The sequence below is a fragment of the Elaeis guineensis genome, chromosome 3, assembly GCF_000442705.2.
Source record: "Elaeis guineensis isolate ETL-2024a chromosome 3, EG11, whole genome shotgun sequence".
NCBI classification, from domain to species: Eukaryota; Viridiplantae; Streptophyta; class Magnoliopsida; order Arecales; family Arecaceae; genus Elaeis; species Elaeis guineensis.
Genome location: NC_025995.2, coordinates 8610546 through 8632662, shown reverse-complemented (window position 1 = coordinate 8632662; position 22117 = coordinate 8610546). Strand labels below are relative to the sequence as shown.

Genomic DNA, 22117 nt, shown 5'->3' with positions numbered 1-22117 from the left:
ATGCTTCTAATCAACAGGGTTAAAAGGTTGTAGGTACGTGTAAATAGCAACTACATGTGAACAAGACATAGTTGATTTCTCAAATTATGCCACAATTCTCCTGCATCTCACTGCGTTAGAGGCTCCCCAAGATAAATTTTCCATGGGAGAGTTTCTCCAGCTTCCACATCCAACTTGGTTCACTTATGTCATCATAATCATTTTGAAAAGCTAGAAGGGTCACTCTCACCAACACCTTAGAGTCGCTAGATCTTCACAAATGATTCTACCAGCTCATCTGCCTCCAGTCACTGAAATAAATAGAATCATAGAAGCATCCTTTTCATCAAACATTCATTACATTAGGTCCACATCCAACCACCATCACCACCAATGAGTTCTCTTGCCTTCCAATTGTCTCCAACTCCATGTTATAACTAGGTGCAATTTTCCTGCTTATATGTGTTTAATCGCCTATCAGTCACAAAAATCATGACCGAAATTTGTTTTACCCTATCAACGTTAGCTGTTTAGTCGAACAGCAGGAAATTCCAACCTTCCTGAATCTAAATAAAGGCTTTGTGCCTCATCATCCAAACCTGGGGATTTTGAATAAAGATGCGCCTTGTGTTTATGTTTGACCATGGGATTCTACCTTCATACTTTCTTTGACATGTAGACAAAGTGTTTGGTCGTACTAGCATGAATATAAACAATAAACGAAAGGTCATTGTTTTAGAAAATTCTTTGTTAGTATTGTTACTAGCATGAATATAAACAATAAATGAAAGGTCATTGTTTTAGAAACTCTTTGTTATTATTGCTTTCTTGTGCTAGAGTGGACAAATCCGGTGATTTTAATTGGAAGGCAAAAGGAATTACTGCATTTCTGTTACATGCATTTTCTATATATCACCATTTTCTAATACAAGAATTTGAATCCAAAACTCCAAGTTCAACAAGTACAGGGTACTTTAAATATTGTTCGCATGAAATCTAAGACACACACACACACAGAGAGAGGGAGAGACCAACAAGGGGATGATGTAAATATCTTCTGTAGATAAAAACCACATGTTATATGCCGAAAGTCAGGCGAAGAATCTCAACTCTAATGATCTGAGTTCCAAGTTTGCTCAAAGCATTAAGAGACAAAACATTGATATGAAGAACCATATCAGGCTGCTTGAAATAATGGAATCTGTTGCAGGAATGGAGCAAAATGCTCAATTGTTAAGTGTCACTGGATATGAAATATTAGATTCGATCTACTAAATAAGAAAATTGAACCATATCAGCTTATTTAGACAGCTATGAACCATCCTTGACATTACCTGATGAACTGCCCGTGGGAGATTGAGATCGAGATGGAGATGGAGATGAAGCATTTGACAAGATCCCTTTCTCTGCACAGTCTATCCCAAGAGAACCTGCAGCATCCTAACTTTTAGGAATATCTACTTCAAAAGTTAATGTTGAATTCTTCATAATTTCTTCTTTTATTTCCTTGTTCACTTGGTGGATTATGATGATGATAACAACAATGGTCTGGAAGTTAATCTTACAATTTTTTATGCATGGCAAGCTACTGATGTTCAGAAGGTTGAAGTAACCCTCATTGCATTCACAATGGTGATGGAAAATTGATGTCTTTATGCATGTACCGCCTCCACAGTAGGACCAGTGGCATGCTATTGAAAATAAAGAGAAACAAAGGGGAAGATCAAAGATCACAACAATGCCCTACTTGTCTTAATATTCTGCAAAAATAGATGAATAAATAAATAAATAAATGATGGTTATGCATACGATCAAAGATGGAGTCATTTGGTGGTGCTGAGGGTGGTGAAGGTGCCGGAGCCAAGGTTTTGTTGTCGCAAGAGTAATCGAGGGAACCTAGAAACAACAAAAGCTCTGAAGTTATTAAGAAGAAACAAAATAGATATGTTCATAAATGGAATAGACTAATCAAATTATTTCCCATGCATGAACATATTCAAGTAAAATAAATATGTTATTCTTAAGGGAGATTGTCAGCCTATTGTAGCCGGGCAGCGAAAGAGCTAAGCTGAGATGAGCTTCAAATGCTCATACTTGACATGTCAAATGAAAGAGTATTCAAGCTGATGAGCTAAGCTTAATGACAATTTGTGGGCTTGGTTCTTTTTCTAAAAAACAAGCTTAATGAGATCTTAGAATAGGGACTGAGGTTGGTTTGTTTCTTAGTTAAACAAGCTTGGATGAGCCTGTTATCAGCCATGCCTGAGCTCTTCATCAGAAGTTTGGTTCATTTACAGGTCATTTGGAAAGTTAACATGCTATTGGATGATGTTCAATCTTCTATTAGGCTGGAGTGCACCTTGGATTATTAGGCTTCTAATAGTCTTTTATTAGTCTTCTAATCTTGACATATTAGACTTGAAACTGGTTTGATTCCAACATAATTGAAATGAACCTAATTTAGTCCATATAAAGAGTCATTTTTAAGTGGGTTCAAGCTGGAGCCTCTTACTTTGCTTCCTCTGTACAAGCACAAGTATGAATTAACCTCAACTAGTTAAGTGTTTTCCGACAAGTTTTATATTTAAAGAAAAGGAGTCCTATTCAGTATTATGATTTTATTCAAATATATAATGATGAATGATTGAAGATTGAATTCAGATCTCCAATTCATCGATCATTGCAATGATTTGGAAAATATCCAATTCATCCCTTCGCCCACATTCAATTTTACTTAGTCCTTATTAATTTATTCTACTTCAAACCAAAAAATTTGACAATAGATGGCATTGATATTCTGTGCATCATGGCTTCTATATTCAGCAAATGTAAGTTAACATATTCGAATGTAACTATGGAATATATCAATTTCCAACTATTTTTAACTTTTATTACTGTTTTAAATAAACCTCCTTTACTCTAAATAAAAAAAAAAATCGAAATATTAAAGAAATTGCATCACAATATGTTGTGATCATAAGACAAGGAAAACAGCGGATGTGAAAAGATGGATCAGATCTCATGCCCTCCTTGTGTTGCGCCATTTTAAGGATGACCTATGCTAAACTATGAGAAACTTGGGGCTCCATTTCTAATGTATCATTATTTCCGATCCAACACTCTCCTTCAACCATTCCCCGCATGTCCTAGGGTTTCAGTTTCAGCCTATTACAATTTAAACTTGTTCTAATGTGACATTCAGATTTATTATTGATCTTTTTCTTTATCATATCAGCTAAAATTTTAGTCTCCACATAGCTTGTTTGTTTTTCTATTCTATTTTTATCTTCGCTGATGTTTCTGGCTTTTGTAATGCACCGGCATAACCAAGGTATAGTTTGTTTTGAACTTGTTGATATATATCCTCTACAAACTAAAAAGAAAGAAAGGAATAAAGAAAGAAAAAGAAGGAAGAAAGTAAAAAATTGTTGGCATCTGCTCTCAAATACAAGTGTGAATAATGGTGAATAATTATGGTATTTTTGAGAAAGAAACTTTTAGTAGATAGAGAACCTACAGTCAGGAATTATACAGGGGAGGAAGCGCAAATGATCTCCAATGTGGAACTGAGACCAGTTGGGTATGCACTCACACACATACCCAAACAGACTGTCCGATGGCTTGCAGGTTCCTTGCCCACAGTCCTTGCCATTGCAAATATCATCTGACCAACAAAACGAAAACAAAAATCAGAACATAAATAACTCATGCCCCCAACAAGACAAGACAAATGGAACTCAAGCTCGAGAGAACTTCTTGTTTGAAACCTATTTTTTTTGTCTCTAACATGGCGTCTAGCCGACCATTAGTGTCATTATATGTATATATATAGATAGATAGATAGATAGATTAGAAAGCAAGAGATTGTAGAAGAGAACTCATGAAGGAGTTTTGGTTGGAAAAATTTTTGAGTACCATACAAATCCGTTGGGGAAAACAAAAACAAAACAAAAGATTAGAGCCTATGTGGAGCAAAGGAATATGTTGCATGAATTCAGCAAAATACACAATGGTTAAGTGTCACTTGATATGAAATAGTAGATGCAATCTACTAACCATATCAGCTTATTTGGATAGTTATGAACCATCCTTACCATCACTTGATGAATTGCCGGTGGGAGGTGGAGGAGAAGGTGGAGACGTAGATGGAGGTGGAGGTGGAGGTGGAGATGGAGATGAGGCATTTGGCAAGATCCCTTTCTCTGCACAGTCTACCCCAAGAGAACCTGCAACATCCTCACATTACTTGGAATATCTGCTAAAAAGTTAATATAATGAATTCTTTCTAATTTATACTTTTATTTGAAGTTATGCTTACAATTTTTTATGCATGGCAAGCTACTGACGTTGACAAGGTTGAAGTAACCCTCATTACATTCACAACGGTGACTGAAAGTTGATGTCTTTACGCATGTACCGCCTCCACAATAGGACCAACGGCATGCTATATATTGAAAATAGAGAGAAATATATAAGAGGAAAGATCAACAATCACAAGAATGACCTACTTGTCTTAATAAAGATTCGCAAAAATATATAAATAAATAAAGAATGATGGCTATGCATACGATCAAAGATGGATCCATTTGGTGGTGGGGAGGGTGGTGAGGGTGCCAGAGCTGAGGATTCATTGTTGCAAGAGTAATTGATGGAACCTGGAAACAACAAAGCTCTAAACTAAGTAAGAAGATAAAAAAATCAGATATGTTCATAAATGGATTAGACTAATCGAATTATTTCACATGCACAACCATATTCTAGTAAAATAAATAAGTAGTTCTTAAGAGAGATTGTCCGCCTGTTATAATCGGGCAATGAATGAGCTAAGCTGACATGAGCTTCAAATGCTCAGTTTCCACTTGTCAAATGAAGTGCATTCAAGCTGAGTTGAGCTAATGACAATTTGTAGGCTTTGCTTTTTTCCTAAAAAACAAGGTTGAATGAGCCTTTGCTTCTACTTGCTTTTGCAAACCTAGTGTTTTTGAGCTTAATAGAATAAGATCTTAGAACAAGGATTAAGCTTGTTATTTTTCTTAGCTAGGCAAGCTTAGATGAGCCAATTATCATCCATGCCTGAGCTCTTGATCAAAAGTTTGGTTCATTTACAACTTATTTGTAAAGTTAATGGCTATTGGATGATGATCATTCTTCTCTTAGGCTCGGGTACACATTGGATTATTTGTCTTCTAATAGTCTTCTATTAATCTGCTAATATTCTATATATTTGCTTCAATTCAGATAAAATTTGGCCTATTAGACTTGAAATTAGTTTGGGTCCAACATAATTGAACTGAAACTAAAAAATCCATATCAAGGGTCATTTTTAATTGAGTGGGTCAAGTCCTATCTGGTATTGTGATTACTCAAATAGCTAATGAAGAATGATTGAAGATTCAATTCAGATATCCAATTCATTGAGCATTGCAATGATTGAGATAGCGTCCAAATTCATCTTTTTGCCCACATTCAATTTTTATTTGGTTTTTATTAATTTATTTATGGAAACAAAAAGGCTTTTACCTTTCACACAAACATATTAACTTGCCTTGATAATATAGGATGCATTCATATTATATGTATCATGCCTTCTTTACTCAACAAATGTAAGCTCATATATCCTAATATAACTATGAAATATTTCTTAGTTTTTGTTGGTGTTTTAAATAAACTTTTGATCTCTAAATACAAAAACCTGAATAATAAAAAGAAATTGCACCACAATATGTGGTATCATAGTACAAGAAAAGCGGTGGTGCTAGAACACGGATCAGATCCCATACCCTCCTTGTATTGCACCATCTTAAGGATCACATTTGCCAAACTATGAGAAACATTGGGCTCCATTTCTAATCTAGCATCATTTCCGATCTAGCATCTCTCATTCAACCATTCTCCTCATGCACTAAACTATTTTACAATCTAAACTTGTTCTAATATGAAATTTAGATTCATCACTGATCTTTTTCTTTTCATATTAGCCTCTAAATAACTTGTTGTTTTTCTTTTCTATTTTAGTCTCCAAATCAAATTTTAGTTCCTTGCCTTTCAAAACTTGTTTTTGAAATTGTTGATATGTATTCCATCAAAAAAAGAAATTGTCGATATGTATCCTCTAAAAACTGAAAGGCAAGAAAGCAATAAAGAAAGGCAAAAAAGGAAGAAGAAACTAAGAAATTGTTGGCATCTTCTCTCAAATTCAAGCGTAAATGATAATGAACAATTGTGGTATTTTCAAAAAAGAAACTCTTAATGATTAGAGAACCGACACCCGGGAATTGTGCAGGGGAGGAAGCGCAAATAGTCTCCAATGTGGAACTGAGACCAGTTGGGTTTGCACTCACACACATACCCAAACATACCGTCTGATGGCTTGCAGATCCCCTGCCCACAATCCTTGCCATCACAAACATTATCTGACCAACAAAACCAAAACATAAGTAACTCATGTCAGCAGCAAGACAAAGCAAATGGAATTGAAGCTCCAAAGAGCCTATATTTTTAGTCTCTAACATACCATTAAAATTGGATAATGGAGGCCATACATCGATGATTCATGCTGTTGGATGTGATCCACTACCTCAAAATACTTGCATACAAAAAATTATATGATTTGAAGATGCCTAACATATGCATCAAATGATCAAAAAATTTATTTAATTCAATTTTATTTAGGCTGTCTAATTTTAACTACTTAATGCATAGATCAAGAATCTTCAAATCATATGATTTTTAGTATGCAAGTAGTTTTTAGATACTAGATCGCATTCAATAAATTTGGATCATTAGTGGAGTAACTACTATTTAAAAAAAGAATAGGCACAAAAGGCTAGAGCCTATGCGGCTTTGTTGTTTTTTGTTTCTTGTTTATCTAAATTAGTAATATAGTATATAGAGATTGATATCGTTGAGATAGCATTTATACAAAATTTTTGCTATCATCTTTTTTATTTTCGCTCAACTTTGAAAGCAATAAACTTTTACTTCCATCGCTCTAAAAATTTTACAAACTGTTTCCAAATTTTTTTTCAAAAAAATTTCATCATACATGTTGCTAAATCTATTTCATTTTTCTTCTCGAGAGATTTTTGAAAACAAAAAGAGAAAACAAAACTAAAAACGATAAAAGGTTAAATGGTGGACCAAATCACACAAACATTAATCTCTTGTTCACTTAAAGAAGGAAAAGTGGGGGAAAAAAGCAACTACAAATACAACAATGAAAGTTCTACCAAAAAAAAAACAAGAAGAAATACAACAATGAAAAGACTGAACAAGAGTAATGGTAGAACTCAGTGATCAGAGCAGTAATTAACAGAGGGGAGAGGAGAAAAGAAAGCAAATCACCTGCGGTGGCTCTCTTTGGCAATAATAAAAGGGTGATGGCCTGGAGGGCCACCAAGAGAAACGGTACCTTAGCCCAACCCATTTCTTATGTCACTCTCTCTTTATTAGTCAGATCAATCAAAGGTGTTCAGGGAGGGGAGGACAAAGGATTAAATAGAGGTCAAGGGTCGTCAAATTTAGAAGGATTTAATGGAGTTGGGATGTTTGCAACGCAAACACCGAATACTGGGTAAAATCGAGGGGGCCAAAAGGATACGACCTTCATGTTCCAAAGGTTTTCAAGGTCATTAATCATATGATATTGAATCTAAACCTGCTATATTTTTTTCCAATAATAGGTAATAGCCGATATTAGATGGCCCAGTAGTTTGTTCTCAAATAAATTCATCCCAACCATAAAGTGGAAAAATAATTGTATCTATTTTTATTATAAATAAAAATTTATTTTTATGAAGTCTCTATGATGATATATTCAATATTTTTATCATTATTTGAGAACACCGTCTATTTGTGCCTAGGCAATCACTGCTAGATTTCCTTTTTGGAAAACATTACATATACCTTGATGGCCATCATTTCCCATCACAACAAACAAAATCTTGACTATAAACAAAAAGCAATTTTTTTTAAATATAAATCCAAATGTTCGATTATGTGAGCAACAAGCATTTTTCTACCAAAACAAAAATTCTACCAAAAAAAAAACAAGCATTTAATGCGGGTATCAAGAGCGAAATTCGTTAGCAAAAATGATGTGGACGGTGTGGTAATGATCGAGAGCCGTGGAAGGGAGTTTATCAATACGAGGGTAACAGTGCAGAGCATATTAAGTATTACATAAATAACGTATTAATTGTATTCTGACCGGATAAGGGGGCATGCCCCGTTGATGATAGGGTGGGACGCTGAGACAGTCGATCGGAGAGAGAAAAAAAAAAAAAATATATATATATATATAATTAAAATAAAAAAATTATAAAAATAAAATAAAAAAAAATAAAAGAGAGAGAGAGGAAGAGTTTGCCTAGGCACGTAGCCCATCTAATTCATATACATTCCATTTGTCGTTGCCATCTCTAAATGACATTGCTCATGGAATGAATATAATAGACTAATATTCATATCCATTCTGTAATTAACAATTTTTATCCATATATACTTTGTATCCATCTCGAATCAAATCAGGTAGAGATGCGAGCTAACTCGAGTCAAATAGATAAAAGGAGTCAGATCTATTCAAATCAGATCGGATATATGTAAATATTATAAAATAATTATAATTTTAAAAAAATATATATAGATTAAGATTATATCGGATCGGATTGAACATTCTGTTACTTGTATCCAACTCAAATCTACTTCAATTTTTTTTTTTTTAAACCCATATCTGTCCTGAGTGTTAATCGGATCGGATTAAATATCCAATAGGTCGAATAAAGAGAAAAGCTTCATACATCGCGGGCGCGCGCACCACTCGCTATGATTGGCTCACATACGAGCAGAGTCGGTCCTGGGGTAGGTTGAACTGGGCGACCGCTCCAGGCCCCAAACCCTACATTGATGTTCTAATGGGGTGCAAGGTTGGCTTTCTACAATATCATAACAAAAAAAATAATTAAATAGATTAATGATGGATTTTACATGCTGCTTAACGAATATATTTATAAAAAATTATTGTACGTAGATTAATTTTTAATGATAATTAATATTTAAAATATATTAATTTTTAATAAAAAAAATTTATTTTTTTATTTGATCTCAGGTCTAAAAAATATCTGGACCAGCTCTACACATGAGACCAGGACGCCGCATCCGGAAAAAAAAAAAAAAATCTTCCGTCCCTTCTTTTCTGTTAATGCCATTGTCTTGAGTGCTATGCACCATGTTTCTGGGAGCTAAGAAGACGGTTGGAAAAGCCCGTGAGAAGAACTGCTCATGAGCCACATGAAATTTAGATGATGAGGATTGATTAAAAGATTGGGAAGTCCAAGATTGCTACTAATGCTAACTATCATTACTGATACAATGAGACCCATTGCCCTTAGAGCTATTGCATTGTGTAACAGCATTAGTAGAAAGAGACGAGCCGATAAATCACCGATTTTGTTGCCCAACATGGTCCTCCTATAAAGATAGCTACACACAAATCATCAAAGAAAGACTGGGTCGGTAAGAATGTTGATTGAGGTCATCGCAAGGACTTGTATTCAGGACCTTAACCAATGAGAGTAACATTAATCAAAGTCTCATCATCCATGGGTCTACCGATGGCTGCAACACTATCAGAAAATATCTTAAATTTGGGAAGATAATCATGCATAGAAAGCCTTATACATCTTTTCAGTAGATTCCCAAACAGCATGAGAAGTATGCAATCCCACAGTCAAGGATAGAACATTTTTAGTGAAGGATGACAACAACCAGCTCTGAATCAGCCAATCTTATCTCTATTGGAATTTATCTGATTAAGCCTCATCCGGATGTGACCCATATTAATATATATCAAGATTTGTTTTGTTGTTTTAATTGATTTGGACACAGACTAAAGATAAGTCTGCAATAAACTAATAAGGATATACTTAATGATTATGATTATTGTGATAAGGTTAACCTTTACATGACCATTGTGGAAAACGTCTATCTTCTAATTTTTATGGCTGATTCATATACTATCTCTGATAAATGAGATATGTTATAAAAGGACATCCCCTATAGAGTTGATCCCTAACTCATCCAAGAGCTTATAAGATCCTCTCCATCGAAAATTCTTAGAGTTAGGATTGGAAAACCAAAGTGCTGCTTGACGATAACGATGAGCACATCTAGCTTAGTTCTTTTCGATGGTAGGTCACAGGAAAGATCCCGTATGAATTAGGATCGTGTTAATTGGAGAGATCGTGGACGGTTTTGATGGCTTCATCTTTATGTAAGTTTTATTATCCCATAAGAAACTAATATTGTGGTATCAAAGTTATATAGATTATTTGGCTTGAACATTAAAATATCAAGATTTCATGGATATAGATCTGACCAACCATCTTGATCGATTGCATGAAGTTGTCATAATCAATCTAAGTTGTCATAATCAATCTAAGGAATCATTTGTCGTTCCATGGGGGCATAGAGTTGTATTATTTTATTTATTTATTTATTTATTTATTTTTTAATGAATTTTAATTATTGTTTAAATAAATCAAAGGAGGGAAAAGTTAGAAGAAGAAGAAGAGGGCCAAAAAGTTGCCCTCCTCTCGTCAAGATAGCCGAACTCCTCTTCTAACAGCTATCGCACCATACTGCTCCATCAGTCTCTGATCTCTGACAAGCTATAAGGAAAATTAAAAAAAAAATTGAAGAATGAGAGAGAAGAGAAGGAGCTGCCAGATCTCGATAAATCAGTGATCCTCCCTCTTGATCACCAAGAATAAAACGGTGGAAACCTAGAGAGATGGTCGTGGCCCATCGATTCGGGCTAATCCGACGGTCATTGAACGGATTTTTAGGAGGTGAAGGCCCAATTTGAAACCCCCACTGATCTCCCATCTATTGGCCAATTACTGACACATCGATCGAGAAATTGATGGAGGGCATTGGGGAGAGGGCGGTAGTCCATCGATTGAGATTTTCCGACAGCCACTAGCTGGATTTTGGAGGGAAGGAGCATTGATTTATAGCTCCTCATTATCCACTGATCACCCATCAAACCATCGAATGGCTGGCTCATCGATAGCCCGAATGGCGGTCTCAGGCCGACTGTCAGTGGTTGTGATTTGCCAGTGCTCATCAGAGGTGAATCGAATGAAACATTTTTGCCGGCAATGGGGGTTCTCAATTATGATTGAAAAAAGTAAAGGAAGAAAATAAGGGCCTAATGTGTTCGGGTTTTGGATTCCAATCCAAAATCCAAACATCGATTTAACTTAAAAACGGGGATATTTTGCATTTGAGCCCCTGATAAAATATATATTGTATAAAGATCCTTGTAAAATTGTATTTTGATTCCTGTCATAGGGTTTACTACATAAAAACTCATGGATTATTATTTATTCCCAATAATAAATTTATTATATAAAAATTCTCTAATAATTATAATAAGGTCCCTATCATATAGTTTTATTTCATAAAAATATAAATTTATAGATTATATGGTTAATTTATATACTATTTGATTTGTTTATATGCAAATAAAAAATTGCAAGCCTATTATCATATTTTTTATGATGTATTTATATTATGTTTCGCATATAAAGTTTATTGACACTATTTATAAAGAATTAAAAAAAATTTATTTGATTGTTTCGGTGCAATCACCAAAGTACAAACTCTAAAAATCAAAAATTTTCTATAAAATATAATTTTAGATAAATCTAATTATATAATAAAATTTTAATAGTGTTATAATTGCATCTTGCCATGTTGTACATATAAAGTTTGTTGATACTGTTTATAAGGAATTGAAGATTTTTGGTTTGATTATTTCAGTGCAATCATCAAAATGACCACAAACTCTTAAAACTAAAAATTTTTCATAAAGTATAATTATGAATAAATCTAATTGATCCAATAAAATTTTAATAGTGTCATAACTGCATCTAAGCTACTAAAGTGTTGATTCGCTCCTAAAGAAGTATCTTCATGTTCAAGGTTTAGATGGATGAAATGCTAGAATTATATATTGGATCGAATGATATTTTTATATCCAAAGGCATAATATGCTTGTATCCAATGAGCAAGTCTTGTTAGGTTCACTGATAATATGATATATCATCAAATAAGTATATCTACTAACATGTTATCACACTCGCCCAGAGGAGAGACATAATGATGCGCCTAATTGTCTGTCAAAGTTAAATATCAAAAAAATTATTTACTTTAGATAAAGTTAATTAGTCTCATTATTTGATGATAATGTATGTATTATTTACAGTATTAATTCCCATAATTATTGATAGTGGCATAGAAAAGTTTTTTTCTTAATAGATTAAATTTCTTGGAATAGAAAGAAAAATTAATGCTCAATTAGGATGTGCTAACCTTGATCTGATGTTCTGAGTAGATGAATCTTCACCACTTATAGATGAATGTATATCAGAACAGAAGAGCTTTTTGAGAAATGTGAGCATTCCAATCATCTCAATTTGCTCCTAAAAAAATCTAACAAGATACGTGAGGAGATCCATCTCTTCATGTTATAAGGCATATAATTTCCTAGATATTATGGAGCAAAAATCGATAGGCTCTGATAAGGCAAAGACTAGCATACGTGGGCATATTATGGAGATAAGAAAATTGCAACATAGATATCTAATATTAAAGTTTTCATATCATATACCTCACTTCTCTTCCATCAGAATACAATCTTTTTAAGATCTCATATAGTATACGTAGTAAGGATTGGATAGCCAATGAATTACTAATCAAATATATATGTACAAATGCAGAAAAAATTGAGAGAGGAGAAGATAGAGAGTATGAACTTTATTTCAAATCAAGTTAGTAGAAAAGCAGGTAAAAAAAAAAAGAGTATAGCCAAGGCAAAAGAGAAGAAGGCATTAGCTGTGGCATTAGATGAGGTGAAGCCATTAATAAGATTATCAAATACTTCTTTTGCAAAAGGAAGGGATACCTAAATAAAATTGCATAAAGTATGAAAAATGATTGCAAAAGAAAAATACACTTTACTCTTATGTGCATTTTAAATTTAATTTAGTAAATATTTCTAATTCTATCTAATGCATTGACTCTAGTGCATTTATGTATATTGCCAATAATATTCAGAGCTTTCTATTAAGAAGGCCTTTAACTGAGAGTGAATGATCTATTCTTATTAAAAATCAAATATGTTCACTTATGAAGATGGTTGGATGCTATAGGATAGTCTTCATTTTTGGAGTTAATTTTCATATTCTTTTGAAAACTCTTCTATGTTATGGCATTGAAGGTTAGGGCATACCTCCAAAAAAAAAAGATCAAAAAGCTAGTAAAAGATAGGATCTTAGAATCATTAAACTTCATTAGTTTTGTGATATATGTGTTAGAAAGAGATTTGATATACACAGCAGAAGGAATATATGAAATTAACTTTTAATTAAATTGCAAGATCTCATCTCGAATCAACCCACATCCCTCATAGTTATTAAGATTAGAATTAATATAGAAAGTGAGACCAAATCATCACCTTTGTGTGGGTAGATCTACACCACAATCTAATGATCATGGATATCTTTTCGATCTTTTTAAATTTGCATAAACGTTTGGCTTCTATAGATATCCATATGAGGCTCTAATCTGATCGAGAGTATCTAATCTCACTGGAGTACTAGATCTCTTGCAGAAATTCTTCTTCTGATGGTAGATTTTTTTTTCTTATTGTTGAAAATTCTTTCCAAAGATTTTAGTCTTTTCTCTTTATAGATCATGCTTTGCACAAGATCATATTATAAACTTTTTTCAACCTTTCTAGATTTTCTTCTCAAAAAAATTCAGCCTGCACCCCTCCTTAGGTATGGAACTCCTTCCACATTGATTAGATGAGATATCCAACTACTTGGACGTGGTTGTGCAAGAAGAAAGGAGCATGTAACTCCTTGGATGTGAGAGGTGGTTAGGCATAAGACAAGAGGGTGTGAGAGAGATGGGCACATAACCACCTTTAGGGCATGAGATCTTATCTCCTTTTATAATTAACATGAACCCTATCACATGGAGTTCTAGTGCATTAAGATTTTAAGATGTCAAACCTTTTGATCTGTCCATGACTTGCGCAAGAAGGACTCTTGGGCTTTGAGCGTTAGCCTTGGGGCATCCAACTTTTGGACACATACATTCTCTCTCTCTTCAAGGCATGAGGAAAAAATGCAGCATGAGGAATATTTGGTGGCCCCAACTCTTGGGACGAGGAGTCCTTAGTGTCAATCACATTGATGATTCAAACTTTGATGGATCAATCTTTGACCATTGAAATTTTGTTAAGCATCCTACTGCTTTTGGATTTGATTGTATCAACTTTTTGACATTATCAAATCTTTGACTTATCAATCTTTGGTATGTCAACTTAAATCCAACCATCTAATCAAATACAACCTCTTATGCATGTGACCTCGTAAGTTCTATTATATCTCATTGTGAGATATATTATGATTTTCATCCTCAATATTATTGAAATTTTTTTTAATGAGTCAGAATAATTTTAACTCATCACAATAAGAATTATCGACTATCAAGATAATTCTTATGAGTCTTACGATCTATCAGTGATACCTAGCAATATGTAGTAGTATTTTAGTAGAATAAAATGGATGAACCTCTAGGTGCAGTCATTATGTGATGCAGCCCTTCTATCATGAGTTCCAACTAGATAGAGGTTATAAAATTATTCATCAAATTTCATCATCTATCATATATTTAATTTATTCAACTTGAGTTTTTGATGTGAAAATACTAAAAATTCTTTTCTATTCACACTGTCCTAGCCAAGATCTTCTGAACTTAGTTTAATAAATCACATAGGATCATTTTCTTTATCTACCAAGAATAATAGATTCTATATAGATGTATATCCTACTCTTATAATGAACCTACTGCAGTCAACATGCACTGCAAGAACTCATACGGTTAGGAATCAAGTATATGTACAATCAAACTACAGCAACACATTGTGAATAGGCGAGGCATCATAGGTCAAGGAACTAGTCACACTACTACAACATCGAGTAAATCACCAACGAGTGAGTAGACATCCAAATAACTTCTCATATTGATCATGCTCGATATCTTTGTTTAGTAACAACCATCTATACTTTTGCTTTAGTATCTCCATACAATAAACTTGAGACTCATCTACTTTAAAAGAAAAATAATCCATGCATCAATCTTAACGAATCAATCACCATCTTCATGATGATTTATTGATCAAAAATATTTTAAAATTAATCATTAATAATATATTTTTTAAAATTTTAACTCTTGAGAATATGTGTTATCATCTTATTAATTCTTTGAACGATTTATGGACACATACATAATATGAATAAAAATATAAATCTAATTTTATTAATAATAAAAAATTTAAATATAAAATTATATCTTAAAATAAATACATGTGTCATCTGATTAACTTCTAGAACATACACCTAATAATATGTTGCCTGCATAAATATAAAGTAAACATACATAGCTAAGAAGGGTGCCAGGATGAGTAAAAAAATTTTAAAAATCATTCACACTGTTGTTTGCAAATCTTTTCCTCATATTTAATAGATAAAAGTATTTTATCACTTTATTGATGACCATTCACGAAATGTATTTGTATCATTTGTATGATAAGGCTGACATTTTGAGGTCTTTAGAAATTTGAAATAAAGGTGAAGATATAATCAGAAAAAATAATTAAAGTAGTTAGATCTGATAGAGATGGCAAATACTATGATAGTATATAGAGATAAGACTATAGCTAGAATCATTAGTAGAATTTCTAAAGGAATGGGCATTGTATTCCAATCCGCACATCAAATCAAATTGGTATAGTTGAAAAAAGAATTTAATACTTAAAGAAATAGTTTGAGTTATGATAAGTTATTCTACTCTATCTATTTACTTATGGGTTAAGGCTATAAAGATAGCTGCATATATCTTATATAAAATTGTTATTAAGACAATTCAAAAGACTCCTCATGAGTTATGGATTAGCAGGAAAACTATTTTGGAATATATATGTATATGGGGTTGTTCAACTGAAGACAAGATTTACAATAAGGAAAGATCTCAAAATGACCAATAATTTTTTTATTGGTTATCCGAAGAGGTCAAAAGACTATGAATTTTATTATCCATCTCATACACCATGGACAGTAGAAGTTAATAAAGTTAGATTTTTAGAGGATGACATGTTTAGTAAGAGTAGAGAATCATGAGATATTATCTTTGAGAAAATATAGAAAATAAATTCTACACCTAAAAAATAGATTGAAGTTATGATTCATATATTTATTCCCTGAAATAACATTCAAAAAGAACCACCACTTCATCAAATTTCACTCCATAAACTTTTTATTGCCGAAGAAACAACGTCTCACAAGAACCGAAAGATAGTTCTCTAGAGATCTGCTATAATAAGGAGATCTGCTATACCTCCAGATTATGTGGTGTATCTGAATAATATAAGAGAAAAGGATATGATCATGAGATATTCTTACAAGCCATGAAAAGTGAGGACTTCTTGTACTGGTTGGATGCCATAAAAGAAGTACTGAGCTCTATGGATAACAACCATATTTAAAAATAAGTTGATTCCTGAAAGGTATGATCAATAAGTTATCAATGGATCTACATGACTAATTTAAAAATTCTAATGAGAAGGTTGAATAGTATAAAATCAGACTTGTGGCATAAGAGTTCACACAAAAAAAAAGATATTGACTTTAAAAGGATTTGTTCTTTTTTTAGGATTGTCATAGCCTTAATAGCTTATTTCTGACTTAGAGCTATATCTAATAGATGTAAGAACAGCATGGTAATCTAGAGGAAGAGATCTACATGAAATAATCCGAGGGTTTTTGTGATCAGTGGACAAGAGCACATGATTTGTAGATTAAAAAATTTTATTTATGGACTTAAATAGGCTTCCTCACAGTGATATCTCGAATTTAATAGGATAATCAATTTCTTTGGATTTAAAGAAAATATTATTAATTAACGTACATATCCCAAAGTCAGTGAGAGTAAATTCATAATTTTGATATTATATGGATAATATTCTGTTTGCCCATAATAGTTTTGATCTACTTAAGAAAATCAAACCTTTTCTATTTGAAATTTTTAAGGTGAAAGATATAGATGAAGTTATTTATGTTATCGATATTAAAATTTATAGAGATAGATTCTTAGGATTGTTTAGACTATCTTAAAGGACTTACATCCCTATAGTACTAAATTTGAGATGAAAAAATACTCCTCTATGTGTGCTTATATTATAAAGGATGATAAATTTAATAAAGCTCAATATCTAAGAATTAAGATACAGAAAAAGGAAATAAAGTTTCTAATCTATGCATCTGCTATTGAGAGTTTAATCTATGACCCATATTTGTATATATCCAAACATTATTTTTGCCATACTAAAACTTGGATATTATCTACTTAATCTAGGAATGGAGCATTAAAAAGTTGCTAAAAAAGTCATGTATTACCTATAAGGCATAAAAGTTTACATGCTCACATACAGTCAGTTTGATCATCACAAAGTAATAGGTTATTAAGATTTATACTTTATTAAATATACCAATAGTAGGAAGTTTATTATTGGATATATCTTTTTACTTAGAGATGGTGCTATATCATGTATGTATGTGAAATAAGATCTTGTTTACTACATCCACCATGAAAGTAAAATACATAACTTATATGAGACTTCCTCATAAGTTATATGGTTACAAAACTTTTATTATAGAATTTATAGTTGTTGACTCATTAGTAGACCGATAAGATATATTATAATAATAATTTTGTAGTAAGATTCTCATACAGTACGAAGAGTACTAGCACCAGCAGTACTATGATATTAAATATTTGGCTCTTCATGAGAAAATAAAGGATATAGTATCTATGAAATATGTTAATAAAGAGTTGATAATTGTAAATCTATTGATTAAAGACTCGTTCTCAGAATTTTGAGGGATCATGTTGCTCATTAACTCATTTTATGAGTGATATGTATTGGACATTATATATAAAATCATCATATTAGATTTTATAATAAAATTTATTTTATTTTATTTTGTTCTAATTAACTATTTATCATGTGATATAAAGATGATCATGGAATAAGCATGAAGTTCCATCTATTCATAAAGTATAATTTCATATAATCAACTTGATTATGAGGTGTCATTAGTGTCATGATGTATAGAAGGTCATATGTTGATTGATAATATATTTGCTACCATGTTTCACACTAAGACTTATTTTATAATCAAGTATGCAATCTATATCCTATGAAACAATTAAGTTTTTAAATGTGGCTCTATGTTAGTTTTTCAATTATCAGATCTAAAATAAAATTTTATTAAAGATTTTTGAAAAATTTTAAAATTAAAATGAAGATGATTATCTTAAGTTGGGCCAAGTGGGAGAATATTGGAATTTATTCGATTAAACCCCTTCTGATGTGGCCCATACTACCATGCATCAAAATTTATTTTAGTTATTTTAATTGATCTAGACTTTGACTAAAGATAAACCTCTGATAACCTGATAATGATATACTTAATGGTTATTGTGATCAAGTTAACCTCTATATGGCCATTGTAGATAACGTCTATCTTTTAGTCTTTACGACTGATTTATATACTACCTCTGATGGGTGAGGCATGTTATAAAAAAACACCACCTGCGGACTTGATCTCCAACTTATTTGAAAACTTATAAAGTCCTCTCCACCAGAAATTCTTAGAGTTGGAATTGAAAAAGCAAGGTGTTACTTGATGATAGTGATGAGTACATCTAGCTTGGTTCGCTTCTAATTATATGTCGCAGGTAGAGATATCTTAAATGAACTAGGATCAACTAATTGGAGAGATCTTAAAAAGTTTCGATGGCTTTATCTATATATAAGTTTTATTGTCCCATAAAGTTCTGATAGCCTCTTCTCAAGAGAAAGGTTGGATTAAGCTGACCAATTGAAGAGGAGTCATGGCACCACTCATAGAAGAAATTCTAGCAGCACAAACAACACCAATAGGAGATGAGGCAGTAGCACAAGTGGATGATTTGGTTATAGCTTGAAAAGAAACACACAATTTAAAAATCAACCTACTATAAATACGACATAACAATTCAATGTTTGAAGGACAAGCTCACTCACCATAACAAGTAGCTTGCAAGTTCGTCGTACATTTATAATAATAGTTTGTAAATCTCTTAAATAGAATTTGAGTTTGAACACACCGCAACCATATCCTTATGTATAACAACTGGTTAGATAGGCTTATAAGTTTAGTTTCTAAATGAATATATTTGAGTGATGAGAATATGGAGTTTTCTCTAATCTAATATATATATATATATATATTAGAATAGAGGCATTTGCATTGTAGAGTCTTTATTTATCACATGTACATATCGGCATTTACTCCGAAATAAAATGCCACATGCAAAATGCATCAGTTTATAGAGATAATAAAAAAAAAAAAGAAGAATAATAAAAAGTTTCGAAGGATTTTTTTTTTTGTTTTTGGAGCATCGGGGAGAACCAATGGATGGAATGATAGTGAAAACTAGAGATCTAGAGGCACCACTCCTCCCTCTACCACCTCTGCCTCTGTGCTATGGTATCCCTGCCTCCCAAATCGGAGATCCCTACTTAGGACTAAAATCAGATCGGATACGAACCAGATATCACTATATCTATATCCGTATTTATTTTGACTGACAAATACAAATATGGATATGGATATTATTTGGATGTAAAAATTCATATCCATATTTATTTTAAACAAATACGGATACAATTTAGATACTAGAAGTATAGATATAATTATAGATATTACTGAGATAATTAAAGTTTATGACTATAGAATCAAAGATATTACTAAATAGATTATAAATTAATTTAATAATATATTTATATGATTCTATATTTTTTTTAAAATTAATATTTTTTATGTAAAATTATATAGGATTATATGTAGATTTCGATATTCGGATACGGAATGGATAGTTATCAATCCATATCCATTTTTTTTACGGATATGGATATGGATACAGATATTAGTTGGATTTTTAAATTTCTGTCCATATCCAGATTGATTCGGATATAAAAATAGATCCAAACGGATAATATCCATACTACTTTCATCCTTATCGCTACCATGAGCCTACCACATGCGTCCTCCTCCCGGCCTACCCCATCCATTGGCATTGCCACTGCCCCTATCATTGCTGTAGCTTCCTCTCCATCTTTTCCCTCTTCATCTCCTCTATTCTCATCACCTCTGTCATCTTCTTCCTCTGGCCCTCTGACCTTGATATCCAAGTCACCCACCTCCACCTCGATTGCCTCCATGTCTCCCTGCTGCCCCATGCCGCCATCAATGTCTCCCACGATCTCCATATCTAGATCTGAAACCAGGACTTCTTCGCCCTAGACTACTGTTCCCTCATAGTTTCCATAGGCTACCACGGTCGGTAGCTAATTAGCAGCATGACCTCCGATGGCAGGCATGTGAGGGCAAGGGGGATGTCATATGTCAATGCCGAGCTCAAGCTCGATGGGATCTAGGTCCTCAATGATGCCTTCTATCTGATCAAGGATCTCATCAGGGGTTTTCTACTACTGGACACGATCAAGGAGGTCCAGAGCAAGCTGCATCTCTTCTTCTTTGAAGTCTTCATTCAAGTTTGACGTGCACACACCCAACAGTAAAAAAATAAAAAATCCTTTTCTTCCTCTACAGTCATCCATCTTAATTGCTAATTTCTTAGTTTTATCTGTATTGAATTCATTATTCGTATTCTGTTACAAAAACATATCTTTTCTTTCCATAATTTTCTGAGTTGAATGTGGGTAGGCCACGCTAATGCCCACTGCATTGCCTGTCATCATATGAAAAGCACTACACAAATGAATAAGTTAAAGGCAGTTTATTTGAGATACAAATGAAACAACATATCTTAAGAAGCAAAATCATTAATCTAAAAATAAGAAAAAATCATATGCAGTTTGAAATAGAAATAGTTTAATTTTAATTAGAAAAATTAAAGAGGAGGAATTATTTGTTTAATAAAAAAGTTCATCCAATTGTTATAAACCAACAGATACTTGAACATAAAAATCTTAAAGGGACATAACTTGGAAGTATTATCATACCTCTTATCCATATATGATTTTTTTCTATTTTTCTAAGAGTCTAAAAAAATATCAACCAATTTTATAGGGACTCGTGTGATGAAATTTTTTCTTTAGAAAATATATGAACTGTATCTAAATTTATTTTTTGATATGCTTTAAATAAACATATCAAGTGTAAATATATCTCATATAAAATGTATTATATAGTACAAAATCAGTGTTTTAAAAAAAAAACATAAGACCCTGTGCATTGCGTGGGTTATATGCTAGTTTTTACTGTTATAATGCTCAATAATGGTTTTTGGTGGGGAGGACCGTTACCTGAAACCTTGGGAAGTTTTATCTTATCAATTATTGTTCGATCTCGTACCACCAAGAAAGAAACCTTTGTGATTCTCCTACACTATGAAATTGTCCACATGAAAGACTAAGATAATAAACTCTGAATACAAAAAATTGTACTCAGCTCAAAGGGATAAACAGAATGCCTGTTCATGATGGATTAATGTTGTTGTAAGTTTTCCCATTAACCTCCATGAAGTAGGTGCAAACCAAGCTTTTGAAACCACACGCAGGGTTAGGTGGTCTACATAGAACCAAAATGCCAGCCTTACCGGGATGGTTCATAGAAAACCATGCGTTGCATGCTGTTTTGCAGGCACTTTGACATAGAAAGGTAATATTTGATGGTAAATTTCTATATTTGTATCACTGACTGAATGAGTCGTACAATGATTAAATAATAGAGAATTTACCGAATATGATTAAATAATGGAGAATTTACCGAATTGATACGATCATTATACAATCAATTTTCTATGCAAAGAAGGAATTTGAATTCAAATTTTATTGAAATAATTTGGGAAAATATTTGAAAATAAAACTTCACTGATGTTATAAACTAGCCATATTATAGAGGGAATTTCAAATCAAGCAAGTATGATAGGCTTG

The 22117-nt window shown here is 32.6% G+C and overlaps 1 protein-coding gene and 1 pseudogene across 1 annotated transcript; one reads left to right on the top strand and one right to left on the bottom strand.

Annotated features, from left to right (window-relative positions):
* Positions 1 to 898: 898 nt before the first annotated feature.
* On the bottom strand, positions 899 to 7611 carry LOC105042358 (uncharacterized). Its single transcript, XM_010919527.3, has 10 exons — positions 7324 to 7611; positions 6246 to 6392; positions 4548 to 4634; positions 4298 to 4423; positions 4074 to 4205; positions 3497 to 3643; positions 1789 to 1875; positions 1545 to 1670; positions 1314 to 1409; positions 899 to 1180 (listed from the first exon to the last, which is right to left on the bottom strand). The coding sequence occupies exons 1-10, from the start codon at positions 7403 to 7405 to the stop codon at positions 1116 to 1118; spliced, it is 1095 nt and encodes a 364-aa protein (XP_010917829.2). The 5' UTR covers positions 7406 to 7611; the 3' UTR covers positions 899 to 1115.
* On the top strand, positions 7513 to 20719 carry LOC105042357 (uncharacterized; annotated as a pseudogene).
* Positions 20720 to 22117: the final 1398 nt, after the last annotated feature.